General features: G+C 31.0%; 2 protein-coding genes across 2 annotated transcripts; one reads left to right on the top strand and one right to left on the bottom strand.

Annotated features, from left to right (window-relative positions):
- Nucleotides 1-821: 821 nt before the first annotated feature.
- Nucleotides 822-12,957, top strand: LOC148232841 (protein argonaute-2-like). Its single transcript, XM_088189889.1, has 20 exons — nucleotides 822-1,078; nucleotides 4,117-4,589; nucleotides 4,835-5,002; nucleotides 5,074-5,165; nucleotides 5,228-5,324; nucleotides 6,182-6,305; nucleotides 6,371-6,504; nucleotides 6,576-6,724; nucleotides 7,199-7,292; nucleotides 8,046-8,150; nucleotides 8,217-8,344; nucleotides 8,412-8,523; nucleotides 8,630-8,788; nucleotides 8,858-9,070; nucleotides 9,130-9,219; nucleotides 11,100-11,228; nucleotides 11,290-11,396; nucleotides 11,466-11,565; nucleotides 12,386-12,591; nucleotides 12,728-12,957. The coding sequence occupies exons 1-20, from the start codon at nucleotides 1,069-1,071 to the stop codon at nucleotides 12,819-12,821; spliced, it is 2,784 nt and encodes a 927-aa protein (XP_088046015.1). The 5' UTR covers nucleotides 822-1,068; the 3' UTR covers nucleotides 12,822-12,957.
- Nucleotides 12,891-21,826, bottom strand: LOC148232840 (myrosinase 1-like). The gene is made up of 7 exons (XM_088189890.1): nucleotides 21,770-21,826; nucleotides 21,525-21,640; nucleotides 18,587-19,162; nucleotides 15,312-15,406; nucleotides 14,167-14,463; nucleotides 13,847-14,085; nucleotides 12,891-13,190 (listed from the first exon to the last, which is right to left on the bottom strand). The coding sequence occupies exons 1-7, from the start codon at nucleotides 21,814-21,816 to the stop codon at nucleotides 13,010-13,012; spliced, it is 1,551 nt and encodes a 516-aa protein (XP_088046016.1). The 5' UTR covers nucleotides 21,817-21,826; the 3' UTR covers nucleotides 12,891-13,009.
- Between the last annotated feature and the right edge of the window lie 3,905 nt (nucleotides 21,827-25,731).

The raw sequence follows: 25,731 nt of genomic DNA, 5'->3' as shown, positions 1-25,731 counted from the left end.
AGCATTTTTTTATAAATATAATCCATAAATTAGCCTAAATATTTTTTTAATTATTTTCAGCCTAATTTTAGTGAAAAAAATATTTTTAATTTGGAAAAATCATGCATTTAAGGGTTAAATTCACATGTAAACTCCCAAACATATATGTATGTAAGATGACTATGAATATGTGAATTATAAATGTTTAATCTAGTTTTATATGATAAAATATTTTGAAACCTGTATAAAATTTTTGACATTGATAATACTTTTTTTATTATACAATCAATATGGTTATAAAAATAAAAACTTTTATCCAAAAGTAGACCTAAGAATTTTATATTATCACTTTTTGTAATTAGAGAATTATTTACAATAATTGAAATTTTGAAATCATCTTTAAATATTAAATAATTTGTTTTTTTTTCATTAATTGTTAATTTGTTTAATCTCATCCATTCATTAATATGGATTAATTTTAGTTATATTAATTTCAGCCATATTTTAGAAAATTACTTCGGATAATCCACGAGAGATATTGTAAGATGAGCTTATTATATTACATCATCCGTGTTGTATAATTACAGTTAAATTTGTATTTATATTCGTAATTTGTTGAACCACTATTTTGAGATGTACATATATACTAAACATTAATATGATTTTTTCCATCATAATTTATATATTATATTATAATTTAGTCTTACATATTTTTATATATTATATTATAATTTAGATTACAGTGTGAACTTCATGTATGCCTAAAATTTGAATCGCATCTAATAATATGTAGTTTGTACAAAGAAATGGGAGTGAGTTTCCGAACGCTGTCTGATTATATTATATATCTGTTGTCAACCCTGCTTAATGCCTGTAAATCAGGCGCGGGCGGTGAGATACTTACCTTCTCGATCGCTCGCGTGCTAAGTGACGAGAATGAGTGAGAGATAAGACCATGCCCTTATCTCTCATTCACTCTCGTCACTTAGCATGCAAGCGATCGAGAGGGATAGTATTTCACCGTCCGCTCCTAGTAGATATATAAGTGTGCGTGCAAATTTTTTCATCATTACGTTGTGATACGCCAAGATGGGACGAAGTAAGTGTTTTTTGTATTTTCTTTTTCTAACATACAAATTAATTCATTCTTCCCATTTTTCTTTTAAATGTATAATATTGTAATTGAAAGTCGCCATTTCTTTCTATTTTTTTATTACTATAATAGTATTGCATCATATAAATGATGCAATATGTACATTGCATACAAAAGCATGCTTTATACATAGAAAATATTAATTATGCTTATATTGTCTGTTACTAATCATACAGGAAACATAATAGCGTTTCATGTGGTTAGTAATCACATATTTAAATGTCAAAATTATATTGTAATTGAAAGTCGCCATTTCTTTCTATTTTTATTACTATAATAGTATTGTTAGATATTAGTCATATAAAAAATGATGCAATATATACATATACATACAAAAGCATGCTTTATACATAGAAAATATTATGTCAAAATTATATTGGTTGATAAAGATACTTAAAATATGCAAATGACTCGATTCCTGCAGTTGATCAGATACAGAAATAGACAATTGGATCATTATTTGTTTGTAAGATCATCGAGTTTTGATTCAGTATACTTATTTTTAAACTGTAAACGACGCGATTACCCCTTTTCGTGATGCTGTAACTACTAATTAGCATACTTACATAAATAGGCGAATCTCCTTTGTTCGTTAGCATTCCGTCAAATAATTTCAAACCATACGATTAATACTGACTTTCATCGAGTAGCCGCAAATTTATAACAATATCTTTAAAACTAGCCGACAGTTTTAAATACTTATTATTTATTAATAAAATTTTGCTACGCGACAATAATTTTCATTAATTCGTAATTTGACTGAATATAAATAATCGGACTGCAAATTAACTAGTTGTGTTATATAATAACTATGAAAATGAAATATATACATAATGTGTTAAGGATTAGAAGAATACATTGATTAAACTAGTCTCAATAAATGTTTATCTAATTGAAAGCGACGAATTAGTCAACTAATACAAATAAAACTCATGAAGTCATAGTAAATATTTGCTCTCGATGTTTATTTTTGCGCTATTCTAATGCTAATGCGAATTCCATATCAAAATCAACTATCTGTAAAATACATTAAATAATGTAATTTATAAGTTAATTTTGCAATATATAAATAAAAAAATATTATTATATATCGTTATGATCAACTATCAAACATTTCCAATGAAAACTATCATTTTTTTGCTATTTAAACTTTATAATTAGATGCGACATCAGACGTTGCAAATAATTATTTGACAGAATTGTAAAAGAAATTTAATGAAACAAATTTACGACTCCAAAGAGATGAATTGAATTTAATCAAAACAAAACTGTTATTTCTGCGTTCATGGCATAACTTATTTTTACAAACTAAATTTCGGACAAGAAAAATCTAGCTAATTTATAAATAGCAGAAAAACATGTTTAAGATTTGTTTACCTATTGTCAGCACTTTTAGGCTCTTAGTCCCGAATTCAAAAACGGTTTTAAAAATATTGGTATAAATTTGCGGCTACTCCGAATTTTGACCATCGTTGCAGTGGGAACGCTCGTTACCAAGCCCCACTGCGTCAGCGCCGACACGGTTTTATTGCTTTTGACGTGAATTTTTTACTTCTGGGAAGTAATAATTGTTTTTGGGCCCTCCTATTGACCAAAATTCGATTTGAATATGCTTTGACCAATACCCTCATATTAAAAGTCTGTAGTTATATTGGTAAGGATAGCTATCATATTCTTAAACATGATGTAATATCGAAGTGCAGTTAAATTATGAAGCAATATGTGAGATGCGGCGTCTGTCCGTAATTCTTCTTCCACTTATTTTCCTCCGAGAGATGTCTTAGCTTAGTTTATTTTATGACTTAGAACTTGCAAGTTGAGTTGGTACGTGTGGGTTAGGTTTGGGTTTGAACAACAAATGGACGTTTCGCAACTGTCAATGTGAGTTTCATAGATATTTTAAAGCGGCATATAATTTCACTAGCACCTATCAGTAAAATTATATTTTCGCTAGTAGAAATATTTATCTACTGGTGAAAATGAATTTTGACTTCACTAGTGAAATATATACTTTACTGATACACATTCACTGTAACATTAATTCTTTGCATGTAAATAAATAATGATAAATATGTAAATGTATGGATAATTTCAAATCATATAATTTTACTAGCACTTGCCAGATAAAATATATATCTACCGGTTAAAATGTATTTCGATATGATTTCACTAAAATTACATATTTTAAAAAAATATTTGCGGGATTGATTCGGGATTGTTTTTCTTATTTTATTTTGAGGGATAATCCAAGAATATCTGACTTAGAATCAGGACAACATGTCAGATTTTTCAAGAGGGGGGGGGGGCAAAATTTGGCCAGTCCCTGACCTGCTTCCCTATCCTAAATGATGTCCTTGTTTTATGGTGCCTATGCACAGTTGCTGAATAGTTTGAATAGCATTTGCTTTAATTTTTGCAGTCAGGACATAGTTGCCGATTTTTTTAAAAATAACTTCATAAAAAATTCAATTTTGTATAAATTGTTTACTTGGTAAAAATATCTGGCATCGTAATTTTTGGAGCGCATTTATATTTAAATATCAAAATATTGAGTCCAGATGTGATTCAACACTGATATAACAAAAAAGTATTTGTCAAAACTTAAGTTAAAAAAGCGACATTTATTTCATGATTACCTAATATTTAAAAAAAAATCTTTAAATTCTTTCCAACAATAATGACTACTTTGCTTATTTTTGATTTGGTGGAAAATAGAGTCATATTCGAGAACACTATGAACTAAATGTGTCGTAGAGAACGGGAAACTTCAAAAAAATATATTAAGTGACAGGCGCTCCGCATAACGAAGTCGAGCATCTTCGACACCCTATCGCTAACATTGGCGATGTTTAAAATTCCTTAATCGCGTTTTTGTATTATATAAATATACAATGACTCATGTATTATATTTAAAATATAAGCATTGCTCTCAAATATAACGCATGTTATAAATATTAAGTATAATTATATTTTTTCTATTTCAGAAAATAGAAAACGGGCAACAGCCGAAGGATCTGGAGAACAACAACAACCGATTCTTCAGCATAATCCAATGGTCCAACCAGCAAGTTCTTCGCAATATACGCAAACGCCACAGCAATCGCAACCTGAAAAAAAGTTCAAGGCGCTGCTGAATCAACAGCCACGAATCCCTTCTACTCAACAGCAGCATCAATCTACACAACAAAATCAGCAACAAATGTCTCAACAACAACCGAGTCCTTCAACAACTCAACAGCAACCCAATACAAATCCACAGCCAGTCTCACAATCTCAAAAGCCTACTCCGGTTCCTCAACTACAAGCACCAAAGGCGCAGTCTGCCCTCGTAGAAGTGAGAAAAGAAGAGCGCATTCTCCAAATACCGAAACGTGTCAACTGTAAAACTAAGAGAGGAAATAAGATATCGATCGAAACCAACCATTTCGAACTGCTGCTAAGTAAACAAAATGACGTTGTAAGTATTATATATCATCTAATGATAAAATTATTTTTTAACAAATATAAAATGAGTCACTTTGATAATTCAACATTTGTATTGAATTGCATTTTATCAGCTGCTTTGTATTTATAATTTCTCGTGATAAATATTCAGTAGATTTGCGATAAAATTATCAATCAGACTAGACAATATATAGCAACATACAATATATGTATGTTATCTAAATATTGAATAAACAACTAAAATTATATTGTTTTTAGATCCAATACGACGTTTGCTTCGATCCAGAAAAGCCACCCAAACTATACCCGTTAATTATGAAGCAGTTCCTCGAAAGTTTCTTTCCACAGAGGCATCCTGCGTTTGACGGGAAAAAAATTCTGTACTCTTCCGGTCCTCTATTCAACGACACGGTTTATACAAAAAGGGTAAAATTAATAAAATTAGTGCCTTTTAGGAATCGCTCGACTTACTTACTGTATATACAAACAAATTGCAGGTTGAGTTTCTAGAACAGGGGAGAACTGAAACGAAGACTTATGAGATAAAATTGCAGTACGCTGCTACAATCAAATTGGGGCAATTATTCAAGTATGAGTTGCACTTATTGTAAACATAACCATCTAAGCTAATTGTATTGTTAAATATTGCAGGTTATTAAAGTCGGGTAAATTGCAAGATTTTCCGCAAAACGCCATTCAAGCCATGGACATAATTTTGAGGCATTCAAAAATGTACAAATTCGTTAAAGTGAGTTTCTTACAGTAAATATTTATATAATTTATCTTGGTCTATGTGTTAAAGTTGTTTATTGTTTATACCAGACGAGGTTACTATTTTCTAAATATAATTAAAAAATGCACAATAATTTGAGTATACGTGTAATTAACTCTTATTTGTTTTTGCGTCCGAGTGATTCAATCTTCTCCAAAGTGGGTTGTACTCTGGATTCCGGAATTAAGCTAGACCAGAATTGACTTAAAGAGTTGACTCTGTCGATGGTCGCTAATTTCATTTAGTTCGAGTTCAGTGAGTTCAAACTGGATACCTCTGATTCTTGATGTTCTGAAATGGGTTGGCTAAATATTGTCAAAAAAATAATACCATAACACTGGACCACATTTGGATTTTAATTACAATTACAATAAAACACAGTTCATGATCATCCCTGTTGTCAATCAAAAACTTCAGTTTGGTCGATCTAAACTACGGATTTAGCAAATTAAAGTATATTTCTTCTTCAGGAGTAATTTTACATACCCACATACTATATGCATATAATTTTTTTTTCAAATTGGATAAAAAAGTTGATAGTTATCAGGCATTTTATTACTTGGGCACGAATAACGAAAAAGGATTGATTCTCAAGGAAGTCCCGAAATGGTAAAATAATCTTTTGACAATTAGCCGCTATAGGTTTGCTTCCTTATCTGTTCTTTCCAAAAATTAGTAGTTTAGTTCAGTAGTTTCCCTGTAGCATCAACTATTATATTCAGGAGCCTTATAATCTGGAACTATTTGTGTGCGTGGAGGAAATCCACGCACACAAATATCACTTAGTTATGAATATTAGGATTGATAGTAAATTATCATATATTTTTTCATAGGTTGGTAAATCGTTCTACACTCCTCCAGCAGGGGATACATACTTGCTAGGTGGTGGTCTAGAGATTTGGTACGGCCACTTCCAGAGCGTCACTATGGGTTGGAAACCGTTCGTCAATATTGACGGTAAAATCGTAATTACTCGCATTTTTTATTTTAAAATTGTTTAATGCGACTTTTTCTTTTTACAGTCGCTCACAAAGGCTTCAGTGTACATCAGTCAGTAATGAATCTCGCGAGAGAATTCGATAACCGTCTGGACTTAAAGCGTAGGCTCGACGAACGTGTCAAATCGAGTTTGAGAAAGTATTTGAGGAATATTAAGGTACACGTCGTCAAAAATAAAGATTGATGTTTTAAGATCATAAAACTGATAAAAAACGGTGTGATTGATAGGTGATCTTTCAAGTTCCAAACGACCACACCACCAAGCGGGAGCTGAGGGTTGCAGACATTTCAAACGAATCTGCCAATGATTACTTTTTCGAATTTAAAGGAAAGAGTATCAACATCACTACCTATTTCGCTACAGAGAGGAGATACAGGTTAATGACTATATATGTAGACATATTTATAGGTTAGCAAAGTAATTTGGTAATTCTATATAAATGTAAAATAAAAATGTGGGTTTCCTCAATGGAATAAAGAAACACCTTTGTGCATTAAGAAATCAATTATAATATTAACCTTTTATACGCCAAAGACTTTTTAGTGAGTCACCCGTTATTCTCTTCATGCATCTGTTTCTCTTTTTTTAAATAAATATAAAATACTTGATTTCCTGAGTAATGAAGCTAGTACAATAATATTAAAAATATTTTTTAAATAGTTCGTGAACTTGTTTTAAAAAAATAATTTGCTTAAAAAAGCTAATCATCAAAGGAAGCACTAGTGAGTCGCTGGCGTTTAAGTGGTTAAGTATTTTTTTATATTCTGTTTGTCTATTTTATATGTATGTTTCAATTATATTTATTTAGTGTATAAAGACTTAGCTAAATAAATAAATATGTTGCTTTCAGATTACAATATCCTAATTTACCCTGTTTGATTGTGAAGACTAAGAAAAATTCTAACTACTACCCAATGGAGTTGTGTGACGTTAAAGGCGGACAGGTAGAAACCATTTTATTTATATAAAAATAGATAGCTTAGTATAAAAAAGTAAAATTACTTTACATAATTAAAATAAAAAGGACTACTTTTTATTGGTGTAGATTTAAGTAGGGCATCTAAATACCCAAATTAATTATCTGGTTCTCAGGTCATTTTTCATTGGGTATCTAGTTCGGTTCCGGGTATTTTATACCTTGCATTACATGCATATGACTATTAATATTTTTTTTTAAATTCTACAAAATATAGAAATATGAAAAAAATAATAAATATTATAACATTATTTAAATATATTATAATATAATATGCTTAAAACGATTTTATTTTTTTGAAAAAATTTAAAATTATGTTATTTTTTACAGGGCCGGCCCTAACTTATTTGTATTTATTCATTAATTAATATTTATTTATTAATTAATTTATAATTAAATTCTGACCTCAAACGTATTGAAATTTTGATCTGAAAAATACGAGCCTTAAATTATTAACTGAACTAACTAACCGGTGAATATAAATAAAATATGTAAAAATACCTTTTATCTCATTTATAATTCATCATATTGAGATTAGCAATAAAATAGTTGAAATATTTAATATTAACAAGCAAATACAAAAAAATAATAATAAAACAAATACTAAAATCAGAACGAATCAAAAATAGAAATTAAAATCCAAAAAGTTAAGGATTCGATATTTATACAAACTCAGCTAGTAAAATAAAAATATCTTACGTTTTTATTGTTGATTTTTTAGTTAATCGGTATCCAGATGGACGGTGATCAGACCACTAACCTAATCAGGAAGGCTGTGACACCTGCTGGTACCCGCAAGAAAAAGATCATAGAAATATATCAGCAGGTAATTTGATTTTAACCGTTGATCTTCTGAGTTTTCATCGATTTGACGCATTTTTTTCTCTTTCAGTCCGCATATCAAAACGACCCCGTCTCGAAGGAGTTCGGTATGTCAGTATCGAACAATTTAGAAAAGATCGATGCCAGGGTGTTGGTACCGCCAATGTTGCAATATAAAGATGCAAAAATATCCGTCAAGTACGTTTGGTACTGTGAGTCAAAAAATAACAAATAATTTTTATATAATGTAATTTTTCTTTTGCAGGAACGGAGTTTGGTTTCCCGGGAAGTTCAATACAAACGCAAAGTTAGTAAATTGGTGCATCATAGATCTAGCTCGAGTGCATTATTCCAAAATACAAGATATAGTGAAATGTGTAAGCGAATTAAATATATCGTGCGACAACTTTTATTTATTTGTAATCTATATCAACTGCCAAAAATATTACACTGGAGATATTTAACTTAATTATATTTTTATAGCTCCAAATGGGCGGTAAAGATCTCGGAGTTGAGATAAGTGAACCGCAAATTCACAATAGTGATTTGCGAAATCTGAACAGTCTGCTGAAGGAAGCCGTCGCTAAAGAATGCCACCTGGCGATGGTTATCGTAAATTCTAAGGGAGAAGAATATGCAAAGGTATAGATGGATTAATTAAAAATTAATCCACTAACAACTGTTGATGCTAAATTTATGTTAAATTTTCAGGTCAAGCAGGACGCTGAACTCTCCGTAGGAATTGTGTCGCAATGCATCAAGAAGAAAACCGTCGAGCGTATGAATAATAGCACTGCTAAAATGCTATTGCAGAAAATAAATACTAAACTTAACGGAATCAATCATTGTTTGGTCGGGCCGCTTTGCTTAAATACGCCGTGTATGATAGTCGGTGCAGACGTCACGCATCCGTCACCTCGGCAGGTTTGTGTAAAAAATCAAATCTGTAACTTTTACAATCGACTGATTTTTAACGACTGCAGGAAAACGTTCCAAGTATTGCCGCCGTAGCCTGCTCGCATGGTCCACAAGCTTATAAATACAAGATATCTCTACGACTCCAACCACCAAAGGTGAGATTGATATTTATTTTATTTATGTCACTGTCAAAATCAGAAAAAAACTGCTCCACTTTAAATGTCGTGATTTAAGTATGAAACATTTTGTTATCAAAGAGATGGGAAAGCATTATGTGAAATGAATACAATATATAATACAGTCATATAGCGTAGAGATTAGGACTTCGTTATAGGAATACTACGTTGTAGGGGACTAGGCACCCATATAAAATTTGATGTTAGGTTCTTTTAACTGTATTTTGTGAATTTAACGAAATCAGCAAATCAAACTTTTTTTCTCATTTTTATGTATTAAATGACCTTGTATTTAGTTTGTAAAGAAGAGCACGTGTCTTATGTTCTTATTGCGCGCGAAGAATATCCTTGATTTTTTGAGTGCCAGGGGAGTCAAACGCAACAGTTTTTTGAGTTAATTTTTTAAAATGCCTAAGCTAAAAAGTAAATATAAATTATCAAACTTTTTCTGCAGAATGTTTAATTTTAGGATATTAATAAAAAAAACAATTAATTATATTAAAAACAAACAATAATGGTAGAAATAAAAATCGTGTAATTATGCATTTAATTACTGTCAGTGTCATCTAATATAACGTTCCATCGAGACCTTTTTAATACCTTCATTTCATCATCACTTTCATTAATAATAGGATAATTTTCATTATTGTCTTCCGTCTGCATTTCTCCTCAAATTTTATAATATGGTACTTGACATTTTTCTAATTTTTTTTTTTTAATTCAGCAGATCACTGTGTGGAACAATCGTATTGAATAAATTATTATATGTATGTTTTAAACTTAAATTTTGAAAGCTTAGAAATATTACGTATTATTTCAAATGCCCTAAAATTTTTTGAAGATCATTTAAATTTGGTTTTCTAACCCTCCGACCCTAAAATATTAACGATCCGGCCCTTCACAAAATAAGTTTGCTTTTTGAATGCTCTTTGAAAGTCGTTATAGACTACGTCGACTGTGATTTTAGAATCGAGGGATTTACCGCCTCAAAAGACCGAAGAGGTTAGTGACCGTGGAACGACGCGGACGAAAACAGAATTGTTGGCTCCTAAGATACAATAGTAAATAGCGTGAAACAGTCCCACGTCAAAGTATAAAATTATAAGCCCACATATGTCACATTTAATTTGTGAGTAACACCTATCCATCGGCGTAAATAAAAAATACAAAGTCAAGCAGTTTTAAGAACTCTTCATAAAATTGATGCACCAACCGTGAGAAACAAAGATCAACAACATCAGTTGTATGAATATTTGCAACTATCAGCTAATTGAAAACTAATTTGGTCCAAAAATATATGTGCAATAGGAGAATTAGATGTATTGCGATTTTTTTATACGTAGCTCAGCGTGACCCAGACATTAATCTGAGTATTTTGTTGGAACTGCCTTAACAAACTACACAAGTACACTCTGTTCAGGTGGTTACATCCAGATAATCGTAATCCCTTAGCTAATTATATCTTAGAAACTATCAATAGGTCAAATTAAAAATACAAACTAAGTCAGACGTCACATCTTGCATATTGCTCGATAGTTGGTCTGCACATCGATATTACATATATTATGATATGAGAGTATTGGTCAAAGCTTATTCAAACCGAATTTTGATCAATAGGAGGGTGCAGAAATAATTATCACTTCTCAGAAATCAAAAGCAATTAAATCGTGTCGGTGCCGTCGCAGTGGGAACGCTCGGTAACGAGCGTTCTCAAGGCACTACGTGATTTAAAATACTCAAAACCATACTCCATGTCGAAAACGTTGACTATATTTATTTCTAAAATTAACAGCCAGCTAAATTTAAATCTAAATTAGTATGTAACTGCAAAAAATAACGTTTTATATTGAACATTTCAGGAAGAAATCATAGCTGATCTTAAAAACATCATGATTGAGCAGCTAAAATATTTTGAACGCAAAACCAATTACAAACCGAGACAAATTATAATGTTCAGAGACGGTGTCTCGGATGGAATGTTCAACTATGTAAGTACTTTTAAAGTGTTAAAAATGATACTTTTATTTAAAAATAACCTTTTTATTACAGGTTTTGAATAAGGAGCTGAGGTCGATCAGGGAAGCGTGTACCTCTCTAGAATCCGAATATAAACCCATGATCACTATAGTGATTGTACAAAAAAGACATCATACTCGGTTCGTTCGTTTTTACAGCATTATAATTTATTTCTCACGTGGTTATTTATAACTTATTTTGATCCTTAGATTTTTTCCGACCAACCTTGCTGATAAGAACGGAAATGCTCCAGCAGGCACATGCGTCGATACTGTAATAACGCATCCATCTGAGCAAGACTTTTATTTGGTGAGTTATTGACTATCGTGCATCAATTAGTTTAATATAAGAACAAGCAAGAGAAATTTAGCATTAAGATACATAATACATTTTATAGGGTATTTTTTCTAATGTAATATGACAAAGTATTTAGTCGATAACTCAAATTGTTGCACAATATAATTTTTGTACATGTAAAGTCAATGAACCCAGTCGCGTCCCAAGCGGGTTAAACTCTGGATTCCGGAAGTCGAACTGGACCAGAGTTACGCAAAGAGGGAAGCGGCTGCTTTATTGATATTCTTTGTCTATGTCAGTCGGTGGTTTGAGTTCTTACGAATTCAGCGAATTTGTATTCTTGATGATGTTATCAGGATAGTGTATCGAGCGAAAGTTGTTGATTTGCATATGTATATATACAAATGTATATATATATATATATATATATATATATATATATATATATATATATATATATATATATATATATATATATATATATATATATATATATATATATATATATATATATATATATATATATATATATATATATATATACACATACATACATACATACATACATACATACATACATACATACATACATACATACATACACATACACATACACATACACATACACATAAACATACACATACACATATATATATATATATATATATATATATATATATATATATATATATATATATATATATATATATATATATATATATATATATATATATATATATATATATATATACACAAAACCAGCTTGAGTGAAGTTTAGTATAATAAAATAAAATAACTATATTTATGTATATGTATACGCTATTTTTTATAGCTTTCACATCAATCGATCCAAGGCACGGCGAGACCTACCCGTTACCATGTAATTTGGGACGATTCCAATATGAACGAAGATGAACTGGAGCACCTAACATATTACTTGTGTCACTTATATGCTCGTTGCACTCGAACAGTTTCATATCCAGCGCCAACCTATTACGCTCACTGGGCTGCTTATAGAGCTTCGGTCTTGATTACAGGGTAAGTACTTATAAATGCTTACAAAAAGACATAGTCATATTAGTAGCGATTAACCTACTACTAGATAATATAGATGGACCCAACACATCTCCTTGTCTCTATATTTATATTTAATTAATAATTTCTTTGTTTGCAGAGTGAATATTGACCTTACAAGATTAGAAGATTTTCAAGAGAAGATCCATATAAAGGATAATATTATAAACGATTCGCCTATGTTCTTTGTCTAAAACAATATTGTAAAATATGTTTTTAAAACTATTTTTAACGTATTAATTATTATTTCAAAAAATTGTATGTTTCATATATAAATATTATTATTATAAATTGTTTAAAAACATTTAATTAAATTTAATTAATAAATAATTATGTTTTTAATATATATTATAGATATATGATATATAATCACAAACATAAATTATACAACTATAGTATGATAGTTAATACTGTTCGATTTTCCATCGAAACAATCGACGCAGGCGTCGTAAGCCTTGATGGATTTAGTCTTGATTACGTTGGTGTAATACTTCGCTGACTCTCTGGGCGTCCTCCTCTTTTTTCGATCAGATATATCAACTTCGTAAAGTCCAAAGCGTAATCTGAAATTAAAAGAGAGTTTAAAATTAATAAACCTTTTAATTAATTAATAAACGAGCGATTAATAAACCTTTGCTTTCATTATATATATACTATATGTAGTTTGATCAAAAGATATCAGACCATATTTTTTTGTGCGTAAACAAATTTAATTAGAAAGACATGGTGCACGTATGCGCATGCTTGAATTTTTTTCCTGCCGGCAGAAGCTGTTAGTCGCCGGCAGGATGTGTAAGTGAACACTATCGGATACAAATTTTGTGTAAAGCTTGGTGGATTTCAGGAGGAAGGGGGAAAAGTTTGCAAGTCAAAAATTTTCATTTCATGCATTTTTCTGAGCAAATTTAAGGGAGTCTCTGTTTAGAATTCACGCCAAAAGCATTCAAATCGTGCCGTCATTATCGCAGTGAAAACGTTTGGTTATTAAACGTTTATATTAAAAATTATTATAACATTATTACGACTTCTTATAAGTCAAAAGTCCACGTCAAAAGCAATAAAATCATGCCGTCGCCGTCGCAGTGTCACTGCTACAGCGCCGACAAAACAGCTAACTAATGCTGATTGATCAGAATCTCAATTATAAGTCATTGCTCAAACTAGCCATCTATTGTGCTGGTATATATGCATGCATATAAAAATAAGAGACAAAACTCACGTGTAACCGTCCATCCATTCAAAGTTATCCATTAAACTCCACACAGTATAAGCGGAGACTCTACAATCATCTTCAATGGCGTCCAACAGACCGTTTAAATACTGATTGATATAAAACACTCTGTCCATGTCGTTCAGTCCTCGCTTAGAAGGATAACCGTTTTCTGTAACGATAACCTCAGGATTATCGTACTGGAATTTGATCCAATTGAGTAACTTGCGGAATCCCCACGGCACTGTCTGAAATTTACATATAATATCATTGAATATGTGTTGAGTGGTACAAACACAAATTATTTTCAAGATAAATATCTGACTCACTTTTATCTTTGATGGTCCTGGCCAACTCTCGTCTACGTAAGTCTCACAATCAGCATCATCCATAAACGATGGTTCATCTGGTTCAGGACGATTTGACTGTCTACCCATTCGCGAAGTGTAGTGATTTAAGCCCAAGAAATCAGCGCTTCCTTTAATGGCCTCCACTTCCTCTTTTGTGAATTTGGGTAGACGGCTCCGTGAGAATCCTTGTCTTTTGCTCTGCTTCTTAATTCGATCTATCATCACCGAAGGGTAGTCTCCCGATTTTGAGAAAATCGGCTGAGCGAACCAACCCAACTAGATTAGGAAAAAAATATATTTAAATAAATATCTTTGGTTAAGCTAAATAAAACGAAATCTATTGTGAACTGTAAAAATAACCGCGTTTGTAAGATTAGTTTGAAATGAAATTTTCACGACTGGCACGATTTTATCGATTTTAACGTGATTCTAAACAGGAATTTGGCATTCATTTAATAAAATGCTATGAATAGGAATAAAATCAAAATATTAAAAAAAACGACCACTGACTAACCAACTTTTACCCCCTCCTAGAAAAAGTTGAAATAACAGCTCTGCATTTGACACTTTCAACGCGCATGATTATTGACAGCTGTCTGATTTGAAAGAGAAAACTCGAATCTGATTACTGTATTATGGCCAATTTATTTTTTCAAAAATTATTTTTAACAAGTACAATTAGGTCTAACACAATCAATAAGAAAATATGCAAGGGGAAAGTTGTAACATATAAATGAACGAACAATAATATAGTATTTGCATGGATGGACAAAAAAATCGTCACGATGTGGACTAGGCCTGACTTATTAAATAGGTACTATTCCTACATATAGTAAGTTCTTATATTATGTAAAAAAAACTGGTGAAAAAATTTTGTCTGAATGAGGGAATATATGAACATTGGACTTTCTCCCATTTATCAAATATACTGATCACAAAACACTTAGTTTCCAAGTTGGAATAACGAGAGTACAGTCAAACTCTCACCAAGCGGAGCTACGCCTAATCTACCAAGACAATCCTTAGAAACACGAGAAATTAAATCGCTTCGGTCCAGTCCAGCAGTCATCCGAATTTAATATGACTCGGAAGCAATTGTTGTAATTTAAAAAAATGTTACTCACATAAAATTGTGTTAAACGCTCAGCAGCTTCTTCGTCAGCCTGTGAGTTCGATTCTGGTTCAATCCAATAAGAGTCCAGGGATATTCCAACGCTTCCTAAAAATATAAAAGTAAACCATAAAAAAAATCATTTAAGAATGTGCTTACCAACGTTTTTTGAAGGAAGCAGTGCTCAGATAAAAATACACTTTTCTACTTTAAATAATAATAATATACCATAAAAATGTACCCATTGATATTTTTAAAGAACTGGTTTCAAACATGCATATACAACAGTTATAAGATTTTGATATTTAAAGTCGTAAAAAATGCATTTAAGTCTGCACTAACGTTTAATCATTAGCATTTAAAAATAAAATAAATAATAAATATTTTTTTCATAACTAATATTAAAACATATTGATAAAACGTATGTATTTATTTAACATTGAATGTGTTGATTATAAGGTGAATGTTTTATTATATATAGTTATAATATAATTACAATTTTTATATAGGGTGATATACAATTTTTTTTAATAAAATGTCGTTAGATCATATGATTAAAAATGAATATTGTTATATTAAGCACAATATCGTAAAATATAATAAAGAAAATTAAAATGAAAATAATGTATGTATTGAATTCTCAGCAAATTTACAATAAATTACGATAAATTTTACTTATGGAATAGACTTATAAAAGTAATATCTTAAAATGCATTTGTGGGTGGAATTTGTGAGCGCTTGGGCACGCATACTGAGTCATTGCATCTTTGAACGCTCATATTAAGACATATATAATCACAAATGCGAGAACTCCTTAAGCACTTTGCATTCATTTTATGCTTAGAATAATTATAGTAACGGTTAAATTGGGTTACAAGTTTAATTGAATTATATGTATTATACATTCCTAATACATTAATTGATTTTTTAATATTAACTATACTAACACTACATATAAACGTCCAAATGTATTAAAATATCAGTTACTCAATTAGTTGTTAAGACCACGTTTTGAGTAGGATTATTAAGACCAAGAAGAGAGGTTAACGGCCAACGAGTCGAAATTTTTTTAGTTAGTTTAATAAGTGATTAAATACTATTTAAGCAAAATATAAAAATCAAATATTTTAATTTGTAATATACGTATATTATATAAATTATATCTCTGTGTCAGTATATAATAGTGGTTACAAATTACCCGGAACCAAACCGGGTACCTGGGCAGTTTATGGGAAAATACTGGAGAGCCGGGTAATGAATTTCGACGGGTATTTGGATGACCTACATGGACCGTAGTTTGAAGGTCAATGGTCTGTGTGTAAATTTTATAATTAATATTCATGCCAATTAATATATTGTTAAGAATTTCTTGCGTGTCAATCACGACGACAACTTATCAGAGAAATTATACATTTGACCTTTGCTGCAGCTTGATAACATATTTTATTCTCAAAGTAGAATCACAGTTGTGTTAAAAAATTGACCATCCGTGTCTTGTGAAGGTGTCAAGATGCAGAGCAAAGCCGCCAAAGCCTTTGACATCAACGAAAGCTTTCTAAAAATCAAAACTTTGGTCAACAACGTAGACAAACTGTTCCTGGACCAAAGTAACAAGTTCAGCAAACAGCAATGGATGCTGGTGATGCCAAACACTGTGGAGCTCTCCAATATGGTCGAAAACTTGGAGATGAAGGTTCGTATAATCGAGAGCGAACTGAATGCCTACGATAACATTTTGAAGTCCAAGTCTTCGAACATAGCGGATTTATGCAAAGCTATAGCTGAAGTTGAGGAGCGACAGATAAGATCTAGAAACGTATTGTTTGTGAACGTGCCAGAGAGCGATGCTCCATCTAAAGAGGGCAGACTCAAAGAGGACTACGATGTGGTGCGGCAACTTTTGACGGGGATCAACATTTTTCTCGAAAATAAGGATATAACCGTTTATAGACTGGATACGAAAAACAGAGATCCAGTCAGGCCGATCAAAGTGGAATTCGTCGATCAGATGATAGCGAAGAAAGTGATGTTTAAGAGGAGCTGTCTTCCGAGCGGGATCAGAGTATATCAAGATCAAACCTTGATGCAGCGCAAGCAGCTGGACGATATGAGGAAGGAGATGGAAGAAAGGATAAGTAACGGAGAGACTAATTTATCGCTGAAATTCATCAACTCAATGCCCAGGATTGTAAAATTTAGATATAATAAATTTAAATAAAATATACTATAGTTATAAGTTTAAAATTTCAGTTTCAGATCGTATATGCGTCAATGTCAATGATAAGTGCATATTTGAGAATAGTTGTAGGCTTTATAATATTTAGGATAATAAGTTTTTTTAATATAACAAGTAGTTCTGCTGGTATCATGTGATTAATATTTTTTATACAAATTATAGCAATATTTTTTTTTTTTATAAAATTGTTTAAAACATATAAAAGAGTGATTATTATATATATTATATACACGTGTCATGAATTGTGACCTAAATATTACTTATGAATATTGACGAAAGAATTTGCACACTACTGACTGTGATTTCTGAATCGATTTAGAGTAAATTTTTGTATTAAAATCATTACATATTTTTTTTGTGAACAAGAGCTACTTGTAGTTTAAAACTGTTTTTATTTTTTTAGTATAGAAGATTTAATATTCAAAGTTTTTAAAATACACATAAAAAAATATATTTAAAAAGGTCGTATAATTTAATATATAAATCAGCTAAATTAATCTTTGTAGCAAAATATGTTAAGAAAGGTAATTCAATGTATGGAGTGGTAAAATCTTATATTATATAAACAATATACAATACATGATTATAGCAATACATGTAATACATAATTTTATAATTATAATGTAAAATGATAATCTACGCATTTTTTAATATATATAACTTTTTCAAATTTTAGAATTCATATTTGTAATTTCAAAAGTACAAAACTGAACTATAGTTTTTTTAAATAAATAGCATGTTTTACAATAGATCATAAATAATTGTAAAAAATTAATTAAAAGTCGTTTTTACTTATTTTGAAACGTTTCATAGTTTAAATAATAAAATATATTGCCTATTTTTGATAAAATATTGAAAACCCCTAAATAAAAATATTTTTTTTTATAATATAATACATTTCAAGCTGTTTGTTTTTGAGTTTATACGTACTACCCCCAATATTTTGCTCAAAGATATCAGTCGAGCACATAAAAATAATTTAAAAATAATTTGGAAGGCTTGGAAAATTCTGGTCTATAGATTATAAATAGCAAGAAATCAAATTAAAATACCTTTCTGCTGCTCTCTGTACTTTTGGTTGTACAGATGATACGCCCTAGCATGTGCCTGCAAAACGGTGTGTCCGCACATGTACTCTCCAATTCCACTGGCGTTCAAAGCAGGAGCCGCTGCCGTTGCGCCGTATCCTTCCAAGCAAAACTTCCTTGGCTCGTTGAATGTTATCCATTGACTCACTCTATCTCCGAACAACCTAAAGACTACATCGGCGTAATCTTGGTAATATTCAGCCATTAGAGGATTCACCCAGCCGCCCAAATCCTGCAGCCTCTGAGGCAGATCCCAGTGGTATATTGTTACAAAAGGTAATATCTTATTATCTAGCAGTTTATCGATCAGTTTATTGTAATACTCTACACCTTTTGGATTGACATTGTCTGCAGAACCACTTGGTAACAGTCTGGACCACGATATTGAGAATCTGTAGTAGTCTACGCCTAGTTCTTTAAGCATCTCGATGTCACGCTCGTAGAGCTCGTATGAGTTGCATGCTACATCTGCGTTGGAGTGATCGCTGATAACCTCAGGTGTTTTGTGAGTTAAGTGATCCCAAATATTCTTACTTTTGCCTGCAATAATAAGAATGATATTTAACAGGGAATTGTTTTAATAGATATGTGCATGATATGTTCCATAAAACGAATTGTTTGTGCATTTAAGGCAAATCTTCGGATTTTTTATTCAGAATAGGATACGTGTTCACTGTTCTGACCGGTGCTCGCTCGCAGTTAATCGGTCTAATAAAAATGCACAGACAATTCGTTTTATGGAACAATTATTTTATATATTGCTCATTTAAATTGTCTTTCAATTATAATACAAAGTTTGTCTTATAAATATAACCACAAATAAATACAAAGCAGAAATTGAGAGATGAATTCTTCTCTCCTGGTATAACTATAAGCATAATCTATATCTACTGCTCTTAGCGATCTTAAATATACATTCATACGTTTAAGAGTGATAATAATACGTAGATAAAAAGGTATCTACGTAGTAAATATTTATAAACCTTTAAAAACAATTTTGATTTTTTATATTAAAATGTTAATAAATTTGGTTAGGAAATCATAATTTTAAAGTACTGCTATGTTTTATAAATTTAATTGTTATTATTAATATTATTTAAAGACGATTTATTTAATATTAAATTTAAGTCACATTAAAGCAAATTAAATTTAAAAAATGTCTAAAACGTTAAAAACTGCGTAGAAATGTATTATTATTAATTTAGTCACTCTTTTTGTTAATAAATATAATTATAATAAGCATTTAGATCAGTGTGAAACGTTTGAAGCTAGTCACTAGTGAAATTAAAAATAATTAAAATGGTTTAAAACTTCTCTAAGATTATTTATTATTTTATTTTTGTTCATAGATGTCGATATATACATAAATAGTATATAATAATTTGGTGTAATATTTATAGTAGTTCTATTTGTATTTACACTGAATTTTTATTCATTTTATCTGACAATTTATTTAAAACTAGTTTTTAACACTTATTTACGCGCGGAGCAAAAGCTAATTAAAAAATCATTAAATATATATGTAACTGATAGTCCAAAAACAAATTGCTTAATAAATCAATTTTTCTTTATCTAACGAATAATCTTATTTTAAATTAGGTCATTTTTAATAAAGATATTTTATTAAATTTAGTAACTTTCTGCTTTAAAATATTTTGAAAAGTGACTGTTTTCGTAACTTTGAAAGCAAAAAGTATATAGAGATAAATTGAAAGCCTTCTTACAAAAAGTCAAATTAATGCTATTCGCCTTTTTTATTTGATACATTTATGCTATTCTCTATTCGCTAAAGTAGTTCAATATTAGATATTTTTATACTTAATATAATACAACCTAGCTTCTAATTAATCATTATAATATTTATCTATGAGATTAGGAAAATCTATGAAAACGATTGGAATTTTAATTATATAATAATCACTAATTTCCATTTAGTAGATACGATAGAAATTAAAAAACATAAAGGCTCATATCGGATTCAACCCCGTCTTTCGGGTATTAATCACCACTAATCTATCGTGATGATAGAAAAATGGTCGACTGTGTCAAAGTAGTTAAGAAGATTACTGCTCTTAATAGCAAATATTCATGACAACGAAATCCCAACATCCCAATACAAAAAAAGTTTAGTCCAAGTTTCTCAATTTAAACCGAACGTCGGGAAAGTGTTAAAATACTACAATAATATTTTTTCTATGTATTATGAATGGATGATATTTTTCATGTATACGGTTAATTTAAACTAGTATCCATTAAATAATCAATATTAAAGATATGCATATATGAAGAATATAATTCATAAGTTCTAATTTCATAGTTCTAGAGTGCATTTTAATAAGTGTTTCAGGTAAAATCAGAAACTGTTTTAAGTCAATGTTATTAAATCATAGAACATATTATTATATTTAACCAAAACTAGTGTTACTAACACAATGTTACATTATTGTTTTGATAGTTTGCACGTACACAAGTCTTTAATAGAAATTCCTACACGCACTTTAACAAATCAAAAAATAATCTTGGATCCTTTCCAAGACGTGCAAATCAATAGCACATTATGATAGCATTGAACGTACCTATTATCAGTCTTGATTACAAAAATGCACCATTCATGCCAAGGATTTTATTATTTTTACTCGTCAAATACACAAGTCAAACAATATTTTTTATATACAATATCTGACAAGAAAGCATCGTATTTATTTCAACGTTAGTATTAATAGAAGAAAAATATTTTTTTCTGGGTCATATTTATGTTAGTCGTAAATTTTATTTAAAAATAACACAGCCAGTGCAATGACACATTTAGAATTCACTGATATGAATTTAGATTGTTATATATATATAACGATTTGAACTATTTATAATAATATTTAATATATTATGTCTTCATAGCACTCACCATCTTTGTTCCAAGCGCCTTCTATTTGATAAGCAGAAGTAGAAACGCCGAAGAAGAAATTATCCGGAAAGATTCTTATTGTTGTGTTGAAATCGACAGTCTTTGCTGAGCATAAACTAAAGTATGTAAAAATATAGTTCACTTGTTATATTCATTTGATTTTGTATTACATATATAGATATATTCAGTCATAATCATAGTTAAATAAAATTATAGTTTTTTGCAATATTTAATATCATAATAACCTCAAAAAACACAAGAAAACAGGAAGAAGTTTCTCTGGCGACGTCATGGCGCCGCTAGCCAAATTATAACTGTCAATTTGAGCTCTATCCAAACATATTTATATCTCAACTTGACCCATTAACACCCAACTATAAATATTGATACTATAATTTATCAGACATTATTGTTCTACCTCAAAACCTCACGCCTTTTAAAGATAGTGACAAAACCTTTTAAATATAGTGACATATTTAGAAATCACAATTAGTAGAACGATTTCGTTAATATTTTCAAGTAAGAAAGATATGATAATATGTCGGAAGAACCAGCTGTGAGAGTGAGATTAATACATTTGCCATACTTACTCATTAAAAGCCTAAGTAATTGTGTCTTCCAGAACAAATTTATTCGTCACGCCGACGTTATACAAGCGCACGTGACGATCGGAGATAAGGACTAATTAAAGCCATCTGCAAACGCACCTTTCGAATACAACAATTGAGATCGTCACGTACAGTTTGTATATGTTAGTTATGTGTTTCGTGGATGTATCCGTAGGCTAAGCCTCTCAAATTGAGTTTAACTCTAGATTCCTGTCATCGAGTTGAACCAGGGGATGCAAATAGAGAAGCGATGCCTTCTGCGATTTTCAATGGTCTGAAGTTAGGACGGTCTTCTTTAGTTGAAGTTCTTACGAACTTAGTGTGGATGGTGGATGTTAAAGTGAAAATGTCAGTAGAAGTGTTAGCAGAAATCTCTGAGGAAGTGATCGTAGGTTGTTCGCGTCAGGACGACATTGAGGGGGGGGGCATTGATGGCTATCCTTACCGATATTACTGTGGACTGATATAAGAGGGCTGATCAAAGTATATTTAAACCGAATTTTGGTCAATAGGAGGGCGCAAAAACAATTATCCCTTCTCAGAAGTAAAAAATTTACGTCAAAAGCATTAATACCGTGTCGGCGCCGATGCAGTGGAAACACTTGTTATCGAGAATTCCTACTGCAACGGCGACTTTTTTGCGCTCTTAGATTGGTCAAAATTTGGTTTAGAGATGCTTCGTTCGATTCTCACTTATTATAAGTCGTAAAAAGTCTTAATATGAACGCTAGATAACCGAGCGTTTCCACTGCGACGGCGACATTACGATTCTATTGTTTTTAATGTGGATTCTAAACAGAGACCGCCTGGAATTTGGCCAGAAAAAAGCATGTCATTTAATAAAATACATTATAATGAAATCGAAATATTAAAAAAACGACCACTGACTAGTCGATTTATCTAAAAAAATTATCTTAAAAAGCTAAAATGACGCCCCTTACCTACATTCCCGTATTTATACCTATGGTCTCCTTCGTATGAGATTTGATTTTCCGCCTCTTTCGGTGGGACGGCCGATTACTAAAGGGTCGCCGTTAGGTATTTTTTTAAACAGAATATGTACTGTTTGTTGACTAGAGCAGTTTATGAACGGTCATTTAAAATGACAATCATGAATATGTAATCCTTTTTAAATGAGTTTGTGACGAATATTTTTAAGCTTTATCTTAGTATTTTACATGCACTAAGGTATGTATGTTTAATTTAGCTAAAAACTTTTCGACTGTTTTTATACCTGCCGATTTAATCCCTCCACTGCGTGGTTTAATTACTGTATGAAAAAGTGGTCCAATTGTTAAAATATATTTTCAATGTGGGAAACATTGCCACTTCAGGAATTTATCTCAGTCTATTTATTTTTATTTTGTTTAAAGTTATTTGTATTTAAAGTAATGTTTAAAATATATTTCACTGAAGATTATAATAAATTTCGATTTTAGGTTGACAATTTATTTGCGTGGTCATCTGAAAAATCGGTTAATAGATAACCATTTAGCATCAAAACATGTCAATCTATGACCTATTCTAGAGATAAGAACACAGCTTAAATTTGAATATAAAATTTATATCAATGTGCTTCATCGCACTGAAGGTGTTGAGAATATTTCAAACAGACTACAGATTCCATCAGCATCTTGAGGGCATTGTGTACTTTGTAGAAATATTTAGTGCGCAATACCTTCAAGCATGCTTCTCTGGTCTAGTTGACAAATAAAGCAACCAACTCACTTTTAATAGAAAATGTCTAAAATAGGTGATTCATTTTTATTTCACACAAAATTCCTATTAAGCGAAACATATCTTTAAGGATTCTGGAAGAACTTCGTTTTTGTTAACCACTTAATTATAATAAGAAAGAACAGGAGTAAAGAAAAACTCTCCAAAAGCACAGCTATCTGATTTTTTGACCACGTGTATTGATTTATTTTCATCCATGTACTCACAGTTGGTTGATGCATTATGGTCTATTGTTGTATATAATTTAATCTAATTTTTCTGTAACTGTTATTTTTTTCTATGCAGAGTGCATTGGTGTCAAGCTGTAATGCCTAGCATATGTATTTAAATAAATTCTTATAACAGTCGACGTTTATACAAATATAAAGTGCAAACTTCGAAAAAATCAGTGCCTAAGTACAACATTGCTAAATCTCAAACTGTCTAAATTATGATTAAAACGCAAAATAAATAAGACAACAAAATAGTCTGTTTCCGACCCCAAATTATCGCATTGGCTCGAGGTCCAAGATTAGGAAAGGGTGATAGCATATTTTCTATCTCTAAAAGAGTAAAGTGCAGACATAATGTGATTTAAAAGACAAAGAAAGCGGTCGTTCTTCACTATACGTCAAACTGGTCCAAAAACCAATAATTCAACCAAATCTTCGGAGAAAATAATTTGAGACAACGATCAGAAACTATGGATGCTTTTCAGCATTAACTAATCAAAAGCACCTATATACACAGAATAATTAAACACATCTATATTAGACACTGATATACAGGCGTGAGACATAGACATCGAGCATCAGCAACTCTCAGCGACTGCTAGCAATCGAGCGAAGGATCACTTAGAAGATAATTGGGCATACTTGAGAGGACAGTATTCATCGTCGTCGGTGCATTAATGAGTTGTATCAGAAGCCTGACATCGTTAATAAGCATAGTGGGGAGGACAGCCTGTATTAAGATAAGCGCATGCAGACTGCGCCTGCGTTAGTTAGATGGAATATTCAAGGATCTCCGAATGTACGGTGTCTGCGATTGGCACCGTGTTGCCCAAGATAGAATGAGGTGGAAGATAATCATGCATGAGGCGAAGGTCCACCTCGGACTGTAGCACTTTGATGATTATAATGATTCTAGCTTTTAGATCTTTGATGGTTGTTGGTCTTTCTATATATACAGCAACTTCAATGAATTAAGCTTACCTTAAAAGTGTTATCTATTCTCCGTACTAAGTAGAACCTTCGAAATGTGGATCTACAGATGCATGCTCCATATCAGTTGGGTAGAAGTGAAAAATAATAAAATTTAATAATGAATAATAGCAACTCTTATACCTTATTCTACAAGGGAAAAAAGAGGAACATCTCGGCTGAAGAACCTCAGGCAGTGATTTGGAAAGAGCAATATCTAACAGTAGTATAAGAGATAAATTCTGTATGTTAGTAGTAATTATACCAATATAATTGATAAACATTTATGTGTAAATAGAACTTTGAATATATTCATCTAAGACAATAACGAGATAGCATACCAACCAAGCAATCTTGTATATAATGTCCATTAGGACTTTATAATGTGCTATAATAATTTAATATTCTTGATCTTTTGTTAAGTCTATGTATGTTTAATAGATCTTGCCTCTGCATTTATGTCGCCTCTAATGCACTATCAAAATCTGTTTTAACCTTTTGCTTGTCAAGCTTTTCAGGATTACCATCTAAAAATTAATGGTATATACGTTCGTACTTTTGTTTTCCCCTGAAGCAAAAATCGTACAGCCCATAAAAATGTATCCAATTTTTTCATCAACAATGCTTTCGGAACTGGCAATTCTCGCTAAAGTAGCAAAAGCCGATATAAAGGATTCCGGC

The sequence above is a fragment of the Plectrocnemia conspersa genome, unplaced genomic scaffold (genome assembly GCF_051122295.1).
Source record: "Plectrocnemia conspersa isolate PC_06_02 unplaced genomic scaffold, ASM5112229v1 ptg000008l, whole genome shotgun sequence".
Taxonomy (NCBI): domain Eukaryota; kingdom Metazoa; phylum Arthropoda; class Insecta; order Trichoptera; family Polycentropodidae; genus Plectrocnemia; species Plectrocnemia conspersa.
This window is presented reverse-complemented; position numbering and strand designations above follow the sequence as displayed.

What these genes read in the sequence shown, in the direction of transcription:
- LOC148232841 (XM_088189889.1), top strand. An exon ending in ACCGTTCGTCAATATTGACG is followed by an intron (nt 6,306 to 6,370) that starts GTAAAATCGTAA and finishes TTCTTTTTACAG; the next exon opens with TCGCTCACAAAGGCTTCAGT. An exon ending in CAAAAAAGACATCATACTCG is followed by an intron (nt 11,397 to 11,465) that starts GTTCGTTCGTTT and finishes TTTGATCCTTAG; the next exon opens with ATTTTTTCCGACCAACCTTG.
- LOC148232840 (XM_088189890.1), bottom strand. Translation starts at nt 21,816, where the DNA reads ATGACGTCGCCAGAGAAACTTCTTCCTGTTTTCTTGTGTTTTTTGAG. An exon ending in AGGCGCTTGGAACAAAGATG is followed by an intron (nt 19,163 to 21,524) that starts GTGAGTGCTATG and finishes TTATTATTGCAG; the next exon opens with GCAAAAGTAAGAATATTTGG. An exon ending in GAATGGATGGACGGTTACAC is followed by an intron (nt 13,191 to 13,846) that starts GTGAGTTTTGTC and finishes TTTTAATTTCAG; the next exon opens with ATTACGCTTTGGACTTTACG.